Raw genomic sequence first — 13,239 nt, forward strand, 5'->3', positions numbered from 1 at the left:
AGACCACACTAGGAATACTGTATCCAGTTTTGGCTGCCACGATATAAAAAAGATGTTGAGATTCTAGAAAGAGTGCAGAAAAGAACAACAAAGATGATTAGGGGCCTCGAAACTAAAAGAAAAGTTTCAGGAATTGGGTATGTTCTAGTTTAATGAAAAGGATGACATGATAGCAGTGTTCCAATATCTAAGAGGCTCCCAAAAAAAGAATGGGTCAACCTATTTTTCAAATCACCTGAAGGCAGGACAAAAAGCAATGGATGGAAACTAATCAAGAAGACAACTAACTTGACAGTTGGAACAATTAATCAGTAGAATGACTTGCCTCCAGAAGTTGTGGGTGTTAGTTTTTAAGAAGAGATTGGATAACTATTTGTCTGAAATGATATATGGTTTCTTGCTTGAACAGTGAGTTGGACTGAACTCCAAAGTCCCTTCTAACTCTGTTATTCTGTTAATCTGCCAAAAATTTGCAAAAGCGTTTGTGTCTGTGTGCATGTGAGCACAAGTGCAGAAAGAGAGAAGGAGACACACAGACAGAAATCACCAGTTTCATATCGTGGTTAAGGTATCAGGCTAGCAACCTGTGAGTTCTAGTTCTGCCTTGGGCATTAAGTCAGCTGGGTGGCCTTGGGTCAGTTACTTTCTCTCAGCCCCAGGAAGGAGGAAATGGCAAATCATTTCTGAAAAACCTTGCCAGGAAAACTACAAGAGTATGTCCAGGCAGTCTCCAAAAATGAATGATTATATATTAATTCCTTTGTTTTGCACACGCGCACGTGTGTGTGTGTGAGAGAGAGAGAGAGAGCGAGAGCATGCACACACCAATCTGACAAGAGATAAAATGAACAATTTAAAACCCACACACATATACTCCTACGTGCAACTAAATACAATCCTCAATTCTGAAAAATATGTATATAATAATTTTTAAATGTATTTTGAAAAGTGATACTGAAAGAATTAAGCCATCAATCAATGAAGTTCCCCTAAGATAAGTGCCAGCCTTTCAGGGAAATTGGAAGATGACAGAGAATCCTGAGATAAGTGCTTCTATTTATAACAGCAGCATCCCTCAATTGACCTTAGAAGTAATATCTTACTAGGATGAGTATTCTGAAGCATGAAGTATGAAATATGCATATGAAATATAAGCATATGAATCCATATTGTATGACATATAAACAAACAAGTAAATAATCCTTAGCATTTAGAATGTATTAAATTTTTAATATACATTAATTCAAAAATTACAGTATTGCAAAATAGAGTAGCGTTCCCAGCGTTACTGGTTAGATAGGAGTAGGAAAAGGCTATAAGGGCTTGCCTAAATTCCTTTTATTAATTTGCATAAGCCTGCAGTTGGGATAAGATCTGAAGCACAGATTTCACACAACAGCATACGGGTGGTCCTTGATTTATGACCATTTGTTCAGCAACCATTTAAAGTTATTATGATGCTAAATGAAGAGACTTATGATCCCTTCCTGAGATTTTGCACACTGAACCATCTCTCTGGTCACAATTGCAATCTAGGTGCTTGAAAACTGGTTCACATTTACAATTGGTTGCCAAGTGTCGCAAAATAATGTGATTGCCACTTACAATCTACCTTGCCAGTTCTCCAGAAAATTAATGCAAGGAAAGCTAAAAAGTCACTGCTGCTTAGCAAAAAAATTCTCTCTGGTCTCTGGCAGAAAAACATCCATGCCTAAATCCCAGCAGGATTCTCAGCCCAAAGCATTTTTAAACCAGAGTGTAAAGAATTCTGAAATCTTTCACTTCTTAGCTGAAAATCCCCTGAGGCTGAAATCCAAGCAAGATTTTCAGCCATGGAGGATTTTCCGTCCCAGAGTGGAGAGCCCAAGTGATTTTTCAGTGCCAAGCAAAGCTTCTTGACTTTGGAGCTAATCTATTTAACACTTTTATTTATTTAACATTTGCAATCAAACCCAACTATGAATTGATTCTAATCAATCAATTTTCATAACACTGTCCAATCTCTATTCTAAAGAAGTAGAGTAGACTTAGTTTTTAGCAGATAATGAAATTTCAAAACCACCTTGTTCCATTTTAATCATTTCATTTTAATCTTAACAGAAACTTACTGAAGTCCATGGCAGGTGGACAGAGCAACAAATGAATCTGGATTCCCTCTGATGTGACCTTGATAATAACAATGTTCTCCTCCCTGCAATTAGAACAAAGACTATGAATTCATTTTATTTCCAACATGTCCCAAAGACAGTTCTTAGTCCAACCCCAAAATAAGTTGTAAAATCAGATAAGCTGAAATAAATGGCTGAACAATACACGGATAACTACATGGGCCTTCCTGTGTACCTGATCTAAAGGTTAGCCCAAACAAAGTAATTTCTTTCCTTCCTTCTTTCTTTCTTTCTTTCTTTCTTTCTTTCTTTCTTTCTTTCTTTCTTTTTTGGCTTACTCTTGCTTAGAATGCTGATTTATAATTGAAAAAGACAGGAAAGACCAGAAATACTGGTACTAGTTCTGCTCTGTTCTTTCTTTTTTTCTCTTTTATTTATTAATCAAATTAGTCACCATCCATCTCCTAAGTAACTCTGGGTGGTTTACAATTAATAAATGTACCGATACATAGCTTTATATCAGACAGTGTTTACTTTTAAATGTACACAATTTTAATAAAATATTGTCAATGGATCTAATGAAAGAATAAAGAATTCTTCCAAGTAGGTTTTATTTCCACATTCAGGTAGCCCTTGACTTACGACCACAATTGAGCCCAGAATTTCTGTTGTTAAGTGAGACATTTGTTTAGTGAGCTTTGCCCCATCTTACAACCTTTCTTGTCACACTTGTTAAGTGAATCACTGCAGTTGTTACAGAATTAACATGGTTGTTTAAGTGAATCTGGCTTCCCCCTTGACTTTGTTTGTGAGAAGGTTGCAAAAATATGACCTTGGGACACAGCAACGGTCATAAGTATGAACCAGTTGCCAAACATCTCAATTTGGTCAAATGTGGCCACAGGAATGCTTCAAAGGTCTTAAGTGTGACAAATGGCCATGTCACTTTTTTCAGTGCCGTTGTAACTTTGAATGGTCACTAAATGAACTGTTGTACGTTGAGGGCTGTCTGTACTTTCCCCACCCCCAAAAGATTATAAAACTTCACAATAAATGATTGCAATTAAATTGAGACAGAAAATACTTCTGCTCATCTTCAAGACAAACAGATCCTAGTTTGAATATGGTCAATGAATTTAACAACTTAGCTCCATTGAATATGTATTTACTTTGAAAGATCATACAGTCAGTTGCCATATATGGCTTAAACCAGTATTTTTCAAACTTGGCAACTTTAGAGTCATTAGGCTTTAACCTCCCAGCAAGCTAAAATTTAAAGTCCACACATCTTTAATTTGCCAAGTTTTAAAAACACTGATTTAAATACTTCTTGCTTGCTTGCAAGTAATGGCTTTCCAAAGCAACATTCTAACACAATCTTTGCTTATAATTCAAAAGTGCATATCTCTCCTTGTAATGGTCATTTATCAAATCAGCTTTGCAGACATGTGCAAGTTTTCAACAACAATTCTTTTTCAGATAACAAAAATTACCCTGAAAAAGCATAACCCATTGTTATAATAGAAATATGTTGACTTTGGTATGAAATATGTTAACTTTGTCACTCGTTAAGTAATTTATTCATGTTTCAACTCATCTAGTATAGACTAATCTTCAATGTTTGGGAATACAGTGAAATATAAGCAAACCTTAAATGAATCAATATTGTTGCCAAGTATTAATAAATAATAACTAAATACGTTTAAATTAATTAAAATTAAAAACTAGATTTATGCATTCATACTATATATGGAATAAACGTCTATTTCCATAGAGCACATTAAATTGCAATCAATAAATATGACATAAAAAGCTTGCTTTTCAAGTTGGGTCTTCCTGTCCTAAAAAACTCAGTTCCAGATGAAAGTAAAATGATGTTTTCTATCATTCTTATGTAGATGTCCTTTAACAATTTGTTTTTCCAAGGAAAGCAGAGGCAATAAGTGACATCATTTGTTAGTTACAATGATGCCCTGACCTAGCCAAGATAATGAATTGTCTGATATTTCTGAAATACCGACAGATGATTTAACCTTTTTGTTTCCTAGCAGGCAGCCATTGCAAGGGAGCTGGGTTGAGAAATCATTGTTCTCAGCATGGAGGTAAATTTTATTACTAATTATTAAAACATCACAAATATCCATTGGCAGAAAGATCATGCAAAGATTACTAACAAAGGCTACTAGTACATTGAGAAAAGAAGAATTGTGCATGCCCACAAATAATATTGTGGCATATATGACATGAACTTCATTCTGCACGGCCTAGAAACTCAATGCATTAGGGAAATATCATTCTGCTCCAATCAATTTCCAAGACACATTTTGAAGGAATGCAGACATGTAGAAAGAGAAACAACCTTAAGAAAAATCAGAAAGATGTGGCAGAATTGTTGGATGGCATGAAGAGAGAAAGTGAATAGGGCCATATTCTGCTGAAAAGGTAAGTTAGTCATGCTTATCAACTAGACTTTTTTCTATTTCTCTCCTTCCCTATCTTTTCCTATTGATTTTTTCATTGGTTATAATTTGGGACATATTTAAGACTGAGACTGATGAATGGGAAGATACTGTATGTACTTTTCCAATAAAGAAGATCAAAGAGGGATGCCATTTAATATAAAAGCAGAGTTGGAAGGGACCTTGGAGATCTTCTAGTCCAACCCCTGCTTAGGCAGGAAACCCTACACCACTTCAGACAAAGAGTTATCCGCCATCTTCTTAAAAACTTCCAGTGTTGGAGCATTCACAACTTCTGGAAGCAAGTTGTTCCACTGATTAATTGTTCTAAATGTCAGGAAATTTCTTCTTAGTTCTAGGTTGATTCTCTCTTTGATTAGTTCCCACCCATTTCTTCTTGTCCAGCCCTAAGGTGCTTTGGAGAATAGCTTGACTCCCTCTTCTTTGTGGTAGCCCCTGAGATATTGGTACATTGGTATCAGGTCACCTGTAGTCCTTTTCATTAAACCAGACGTATCCAATTCCTGCAGCTGTTCTTCAATGTGATAATTACACACTTGCTATTTTATGTCAATCAAAAATGGAATGTTCAAAATGTTTGTGTCTCATTGCAGAATTCTATTCTCTTCCAATTATAGTTGGTACAAGAATTTATTAATTGTTTATACTAGATGACAACCCACTAATTTACATGGTTTTTTGACTGAATGTATGCTACTGTTCGGTGCCTTGTTTTATAATGCAGTTTTGTGGTTCTAACTTTGTAATTATGTAATTACAAAATTGTATAATAATTGAATACATTTCTAAGTAACAATAAATGAGATAGGTGTACCTCTGAGACATACATATATAATCATAGATATCTATTCCATCCCATTTTGGTCCCAATATATTTGAATGAGAATAGCAATAGCAGTAGACTTATATACCGCTTCATAGGCCTTTCAGGCCTCTCTAAGCGGTTTACAGAGAGTCAGCATATTGCCCCCAACAATCTGGGTCCTCATTTTACCCACCTCGGAAGGATGGAAGGCTGAGTCAACCCTGAGCCGGTGAGATTTGAACCGCTGACCTGCTGATCTAGCAGTAGCCTGCAGTGCTGCATTTAACCACTGCGCCACCTTGGCTCTTAGAAGAAGAAGAAGGAGATATGTTGACAACTACATGATTAAGTGAAATGGTTGGTTGAATTGGTTTTTACTTGGAAAGTCATCTCATTTTTTATCAAAAGCAGAATATATAAATCATTATTCTAAATATCATATTTGAAAGCAAGGTATAGTCAACTGAAACCACAGAAGCAATGCAAATGCTGCATCAACTTTAGTATAGTGTCCTTAATGACGAGGGAGTGCTATGCTATTGATATGACATTTTATGCAGTCAGCTGCAAGGTATGGAAAGATGGCTTTCTGACATTTGGCAAGAAAGATATGACAACATCTGCTCAGAAAGTTGTCCTTTGATTGCTTTGCTTAAGACCAAAGGAACTGGCTTTGAATCGCACCTACAAAAAGGGAAGAAAATTAGGGACTGTTTTTTTCTTGCCTTCTTCATTCTAAACAAATCATAATAATTACTATCAGGAAATGCAAACTCTAAGGCAAAATTCTTGACTTAATTTACTCTCTCAACTCTCTGACATAAGTTACATGCACAGATGTGAGTCAATGTAGATCAAACGTGTTATATACAAACACGTACAAACCAACATGGTGTTCTCTGAATGTTACAACGCTAAAAAAAATGCCAGGTTGGAAAGCCTTCTAACCAGTGGTAGGATTCAATAATTTTTTTACTACCAGTTCTGTGGGTGTGGCTTGGTGGGTATGGCATGGCTTGGTGGGGGTGGCAGAGGAAGGATATTGTAAAATCTCCATTCCCTCACCACTCCAGGGGAAGGACACTGCAAAATCCCCATTTCCTCCCAATCAGCTGTGACTCGGGAGGCAGAGAATAGATGGGGCGGGGCCAGTAAAAGGTGGTATTTACCAGTTCTCCAAACTACTCAAAATTTCCATTACCAGTTCTCCAGAACTGGTCAAAACCTGCTGAATACCACCTCTGCTTCTAACCTAATACAGTTACTTTTTTTTTCCGGAAAACACTCCTGGGTCTGGCCTAATTGAAAATAAAAGAATTGACAATTGCTTCATCTTTTTTCTAAGCTCCTTCAATTCTCCTACTCTTGTAAATTCAGAAATTAATCTTCACCTTTTGATTTAGAACAAAATTGAAGGAAAAAAATAAAGGGAAGAATTATAAGAGAAAAGAAGGGCTAAGGGGGTCACAAAAGGATTAAGCAAATTCATTTTAATTCACCATGATATAAATTATTCCAATATTGCCCTTTCCCCTTAGGTCATTTGTTATACATACTAAGCAACTACATTTGGAGAACTTCCGATAGAATGACAGAAATTTCCATTACCTTATCCAAATTTTACAACAGTATTATAAAATAAGGCACCAAACACTAGGGCATCTGTGTCATTTCCACAATATCATCATGATTCAGATGATACATACTGTAGAATGTCACTTGCGTCCATTTCACTTAACCCAATATGGAACTATCACATAAAGTGGAACTACAGGTTAGGATTAAGGTAAAAATGAGCAAAGGGAGTTTTCCAAAGGCATTTTTGCTAGAGTAATGCAGTTACAGAGAAGGGGAACCGGGGGCGGGGGGAGTGCATTCTATTGCTAAGTCCCCTACATACTTACTTCCCAAATCAATTCTTCCCAATTTCCACTTCAGAACTTTTCCTAAAGCAGAAATAAATCAATGGATAGAACAAGCAGCTCTTTGTTACCTATTTGCTGTGGAAAAATTAAATAGGCACTGTCTACAATTCCTGAATAATTTAAAAATGTTGAAAAACAATATGGTTTATTGTATAACGTGTTTTTATTGCTCTTCCAGTCCATTTTTTGAAAATAAAAAGTGGTGAAATATCCAGAATATTTTTTTTTGTTCTATAATACTATTTAAATTGTGTGGTTGACTTATTTTTGGAAAAGGATCTTTCAAAATAAAATAAAATGGCAAGAGAATAATCACACAGTTGCTTGCACTGGAACACTACTGTGATACAGGAAGTCTGGACACATTTTAGAACAAAATCCAGACACTTCAAAACAAACAAAACAAGAAAATAAAAACAATTATTGTTTGTTCTGAAATCTTTCTTTCACACACTTTCCTTTACAAAAACTCCTTTACTATTTTATATGGATCCAACTTACATAAAACAAAATCTAATTCTTTGTGCAGCCTAGTTAATACTGTGTTTCCCTGAAAATAAGACAGGGTCTTATTTTCTTTTGGCCCCCAAAATAAGCACTTGGCCTTATTTTCAGGGAGGTCTTATTATTTTTGAGATGCAGGAGGCAGTGAGCATGGTCACCTCATGGCTGCTGCTGTGTTGCAATATTTTGGGGGGGAGGGTAAGGTGACCAGACATCCCGCTTTTGGCGGGACAGTCACAGTTTTTCAAAATTTGTCCCGTGTCCCGCTGCGTGTTCAAAAAGTCCCGATTTTAAAAGGACGCTGTTAAAAAAAAAAAGTTTTTATTTCTCTGAAGTGTCGTTCTCGATGTAGCCTTTAGAGGGCAGTGGTTTCCCTCCCTCCGCTCGGCTTGCTCGCAGCCCTCCCTCCCCTCCTGCTCTTCCAAACACGATCATAACTCCCTTCCTTTCGATCTGGTTGTTTTTCTCCGGTCTCCTTTTGGTGAGGGGGGGCGGGAGGGGGGGAGAAGATCTGTCATTTTCCTTCCTTTAAAAAAGGGGGGGAACCCAGGATTTATTGCAAATAAAGAAATCCACCCCAAATGGATCAGGAGGCAGGATGGGGGTGGAGTGGGAATTAGGGGAAAGGGGGATTTTCCTCCCGTGCCTTGGATTTCATTTATTTCTTTGTTTATTTTTTAAAAAGTTGCTTTTCTTGTATTTCCTTTGCTCGTTTGTTTGGTTGAGGTGGGGGGTGAGTAGAGAAAAAAAAGAGAGAGAGATCTGGGAGCTTGAATTGGTGCGGCTGGAATTGGGGCTGCGGGATGGGGAGGACAGTGTCTGTGTATATAATTTGGAAGAGGCGGGGGATGGAGATTTCCTTCTCTCCGCTGCTCTTCTCTCGTCTCCTTCTGTCGGATGGGGTTGGGAGTGGGTGGGTGGGGGCGTACGATCCCCTCTTATTTTTTTAATCTATCCCTTTCCTACCTTGTGATCTTTGATCCCCCTCCCCCGCGCCCCCTCCCCAGGTTCCCCCATTCCTCCTGAGAGCTCGTAATTGCTGTAACCGAGCACTTAACAACTGCAAATAAAAGACCCTGCTAGCTGCTAGCAATTCCCCTTTTGTTGCTGGTAAAAATCGTACACACACACACACACATTTTGACTGGTCTTTTTGTGCATCCAGTGTGAAGTGAGCAGGAATGAAGGCTGGACACAGAGAGAGAGGGGGGGAGGGAGGGAGGGAGGGAGAAAGAGAGAGAGAGATTAATAACCCCCATTTTGCAGCCCCAGACTCTTAAAAACTCATTCATCTTTCCCCCTTTTCATCCATCCATTCCTCTTCATTCTTTACATTTCTTTACACATTTCTCTATTTATCGTATTAAGTCTATCTCTTTTTTAAAATTATTATTCTGCTGGTCTTCCTGGGCAGCCTTGACGCTCCCCCCTCACCCCCCCAAAGAGAGGCAAGTTAGAAATTTAAATTTTCATCCAGCATGACTAAGGTGTGCTTTATCCAATTTTCTCCTCTTGAGCTTCTGTAGCCAAGGGCAGTCTACCTGCCAGCGTCAGGAGTCAGGGGAAAGGAGCAATATAGGGGGATTTATATTCGTGTAGACTTTCTAAAGAGATTTAGAGATGATGGCATAATCAGATGTGACAAGCCTTGCATGGTGCCATATAATGAACTTGGCTGCATTGAGTCATTTAAAAACTTACTATTTTTAAAGGGGACGTTCTATTTAGGAACCGTCTCCCTGCTTCCCCTCTGCAGATTCTGCTTTAGAGCAGTGGTCCCCAACCAGTGGTTCGTGGTGGACCACTGGTGGTCTGTGAGAAAATTTTGGTGGTCCGCAGATATTAACATCTATATCATTCTGGATTGACTTGAAGTGCCTGCCTGCTGTTAAGTGAGCCAGGTTTTTTCTTTTATTTTTTTAATGTATTTTAAAATAATATTTTATTTATTGTGCATAGGATATTTTAAAATAATTTTATTCTGTGTGGATTCTTTTTTTAAATTGTCTTAGACTACATTTTAAATAGTCAGGAGTCATTGACACTGAATTTGCACTTTTAATAATCAGGAAGCACATACTGAGTTTCTTTGAAAAAAAAATCCAATAATTTAAAAATCCAATAATTTGTTTCCTAGTATAATTTGATTGCTTATTAGTAACCTATGACTATCATTAAGTGTTGTAGCTTATGATTCTTGATGAATGTATTTTTTTCTTTTATGTACACTGAGAGCCTATGCACCAAAGACCATATGCACCTTGTGTGTCCAATCACACTTGGCTAATAAACTATTCTATTTTATTCTACTCTACTCCTCTCTACTCTACTCTATTCATTTCTATTTCAATTCTAATAAGGAGTTTAGCTTCTCTCTCTTGAAAATGTAAGCTAGCATAAGGCATTATGATGCAAGCTAGCCTTAGCTTTCAAACAGTTCATTTAGTGACCAAAGTTACAATGGCATTGAAAAAAAGTGACTGATGACCATTTTTCACACTTAGCTATCATTTTCACACTTAGTGACCGTTGCAGCATCCTCATAGTCACGTGATCAAAATTTTGATGTTTGGCAACAGTTACAATTTATATTTCTAAATTGTAGTTATGTTGAAATAAAAAAAATATTACAATACTATTTTTGTGTTGTATGAAAATGTTTGTTGCTCCGTATAAAATTTTTAATCAAGCCCCCCGCCCCCAGTCAAAGGTGTCACTCTTTACCAATCTGAAAATCTGGTCACCTTAGGGGAGGGCTTATTTTAACACATGCGCTCAAACGGCCAATTGGGCTTATTATCTGTGGAGGTCTTATTTTTGGGGAAACAGAGTATATACATTAGAGGTTCAGGAAGCCAAAGTGCTACATTACATCACCTTAAACCAATTGCAACTTCCTTTGTCCTAGTTATTCTTCAGAAGCATTGGATTTGACTGCCATTTAGAAGATATCAAATCAGAAAGTTTAGTCTATTGTGATTACAATGTCATTTATTTTCCATTCTTCTACAGTATTTTTAAATAAATACGCCAGACATATTCTCTACCAAGAATTAAGATCTCACCTCAAGAGTGTCAGAAATCCAACACAGAGTTGAATGCATGTTTTGCTTTGACATTCATCCTATAAATACAGCTCCTTGAGGAGGGCAAAACCCAACATAGAGTTGAATGCATCTGATGCTTTAATATTCATTCCATCAGTTCACTGTGATCTGATAATTAAAAGATTCCTAACAAGAACATTATTGTCATATAATAGTTTGTTCTTGCTAGGTCTTTATAATTCCTTCGTATAATATTTACTTTCAAGTGGTTCTGACTAAAGTCAATTTCAAATACAAAGCGTTGTGAAGTTGCCATGTAGAACTAATAAATGAACAAAAACAAAGGAGGTATATATTTGACTATCTAATGGAAGGCCTTTTATGCACAGAATTATGCATAGTACTCATTACACCACATGAGCATTTAACATTAGCCCCAAATTTCTTCAGTATTACAAAAGTCCCTGGAGTGGGCAGGGATCTTTGCACTGAAGGAAGGAGAGGAAAAAATGGAGTTCACCAAACAAAGCACAACTGGCAGCAGAATACATCTCCATGGAACAGAAACACATTGTGCACTGTACTTTAACTTTAAAATTCTAATTGGGCTACCCTAGGAGAAAGTGAATTATGCAAGTCAAAAACCTGAATAGTTTTACCTCCTGGGAGGAGGAAATGGGTGGGAGAGAGAGGGGGAGAAACTGATTTCCTGAATCAATTTCTTTTCTGCTTCTGAGGAAGGACAACAATATTCACGTTTTCAATTATCAACTTGGCTTAAGTTAGCAACTTGCAAAATAAAAAAGAAAGCTTATAGAAATCTATTGAATTTGCCCAGTACTAACTGGAATGAGAAATAGTTCCAACTTCTCTGTCAGATGGAGAGAAAAGGGGTTACATTTCAACTTCTTTATTAGCTCATTTTGATAATGCAATTAGCCATGCAGTGAACTTTTTAAAGGCACATAGCACATGCCTATTATCACAAAAATGCTGCAAAAATAATGGAACAAAGCTAGTTTATATATACCGTTATAGCATGCAGAAATTTAGAAAACTGGTCACTGTCCAATATATGAAATCGCTTAATTTTTGGATATATAGTGGCAATATATAGTTTAGTAATGACTTGCCATTTTAGCGTGTGGATGGAAAATTTGACCTGGGGTGAAGCAAGCCAAAGTTTGGTTGGGGAAAGGCTAGAAGCATGTAAAGGCATGTAAAGGCAATGATGATTGAACAAGAAACAAGTGAGTGACAAATGTATAGTCTGCAGTTGCCTTAGCTTATTAAGGCAAGTCCTCATTTCTGAACCAGGTCTTGACAAGGAAGGAGAATTAGTGAGAAAATTAAGGCACTTTAGATCATAATCTACTTGGGACAGATACTAGGCCACAGAATAGGCAAAATATCACAAACATATGGGAACATTTGTGTGAGAAAAACTAACTTTTGAGAACATAGTAAAACACAATAAGTTGACAAAATTTCCATAATAATAATATCTTGTTCTAGATTATTCAAACAACAAAGAATGACAAACAGGATATCTTCTCAAATGTGTAACCAACAAGGACAGAAACATATAGGAATGGAAAACTATAAAAAGAATAGATTCACAACAAATATGTTGGACCTGACCAAAAATTAGAGAACATAATTTCTCCTGCTTTTCCTTCAGAAGCTACTTGGGATGCATGTGTTTGAGAACAAATAAATAGTATCACTAATGCTTTACATAATAGATATATCCCAGAGCATTTGCTTGGAACAGAGATCAATATTCCATTTATTCTAAGAAATATTTCATATTAAGTGCTTTCCTATCTAAGTTACTTACAGTAGATAACTTAGATAACTGACACAAATAACAATAATAATAGCATTGCATCTGTTTATACAATGTGGATGTAATGTTGTTTTGTCTAATATCCTCTTCTAATGATTCCACAAACATGACCACTCTGTTTTATATTACGAATACTATCCACCATAAATACATGCAAAGCTTGTCTTCGGGTCGTCACCACCTGTCCCTAAAGTTGGCATTGTCAATTCTTGATGGGGGAAAAACTCATGGCACATCAGCCAAAATTTGGAGTGAGGGCCAGAGAATAAGATTTCTCTACAATAAACAGTGAAAGTTTTGTTTCCAGTAACAATATCAGTCCTGAAACATTAGGTTTACTGCAGCTAATATATGGAGTAAAATTGTGGCATATTTGGAAAATAAAAATAAAAAAATGTTGATTCCAACTAATGGAATGAATTCCCTCAGGATCTGCTCTCAGTAGTTTCAAAAAGTAATCAAGTTCTTTTTCTTCAACTAAGCATTCAGTGAGCTAGTTTAAACATGATTTTATCTGATTT

The 13,239-nt window shown here is 36.7% G+C and overlaps 1 protein-coding gene across 4 annotated transcripts in view; it reads right to left on the bottom strand.

The window, feature by feature from the left end:
* Positions 1-13,239, bottom strand: part of ADAM22 (ADAM metallopeptidase domain 22) — a 154,305-nt gene that overhangs the window by 70,840 nt on the left and 70,226 nt on the right. For all 4 annotated transcript variants that reach the window (XM_087712637.1, XM_087712635.1, XM_087712636.1 and 1 more), the window contains exon 5: positions 2,109-2,191. In XM_087712637.1, the coding sequence (XP_087568763.1) occupies positions 2,109-2,191 (83 nt within the window). The remainder of the gene's footprint in view (positions 1-2,108; positions 2,192-13,239) is intronic.

The sequence above is a fragment of the Thamnophis sirtalis genome, unplaced genomic scaffold, assembly GCF_051295495.1.
Source record: "Thamnophis sirtalis isolate CommonGarterSnake01/CBP01778 unplaced genomic scaffold, rThaSir2_p1.2 scaffold_4, whole genome shotgun sequence".
Classification (NCBI taxonomy): Eukaryota; Metazoa; Chordata; class Lepidosauria; order Squamata; family Natricidae; genus Thamnophis; species Thamnophis sirtalis.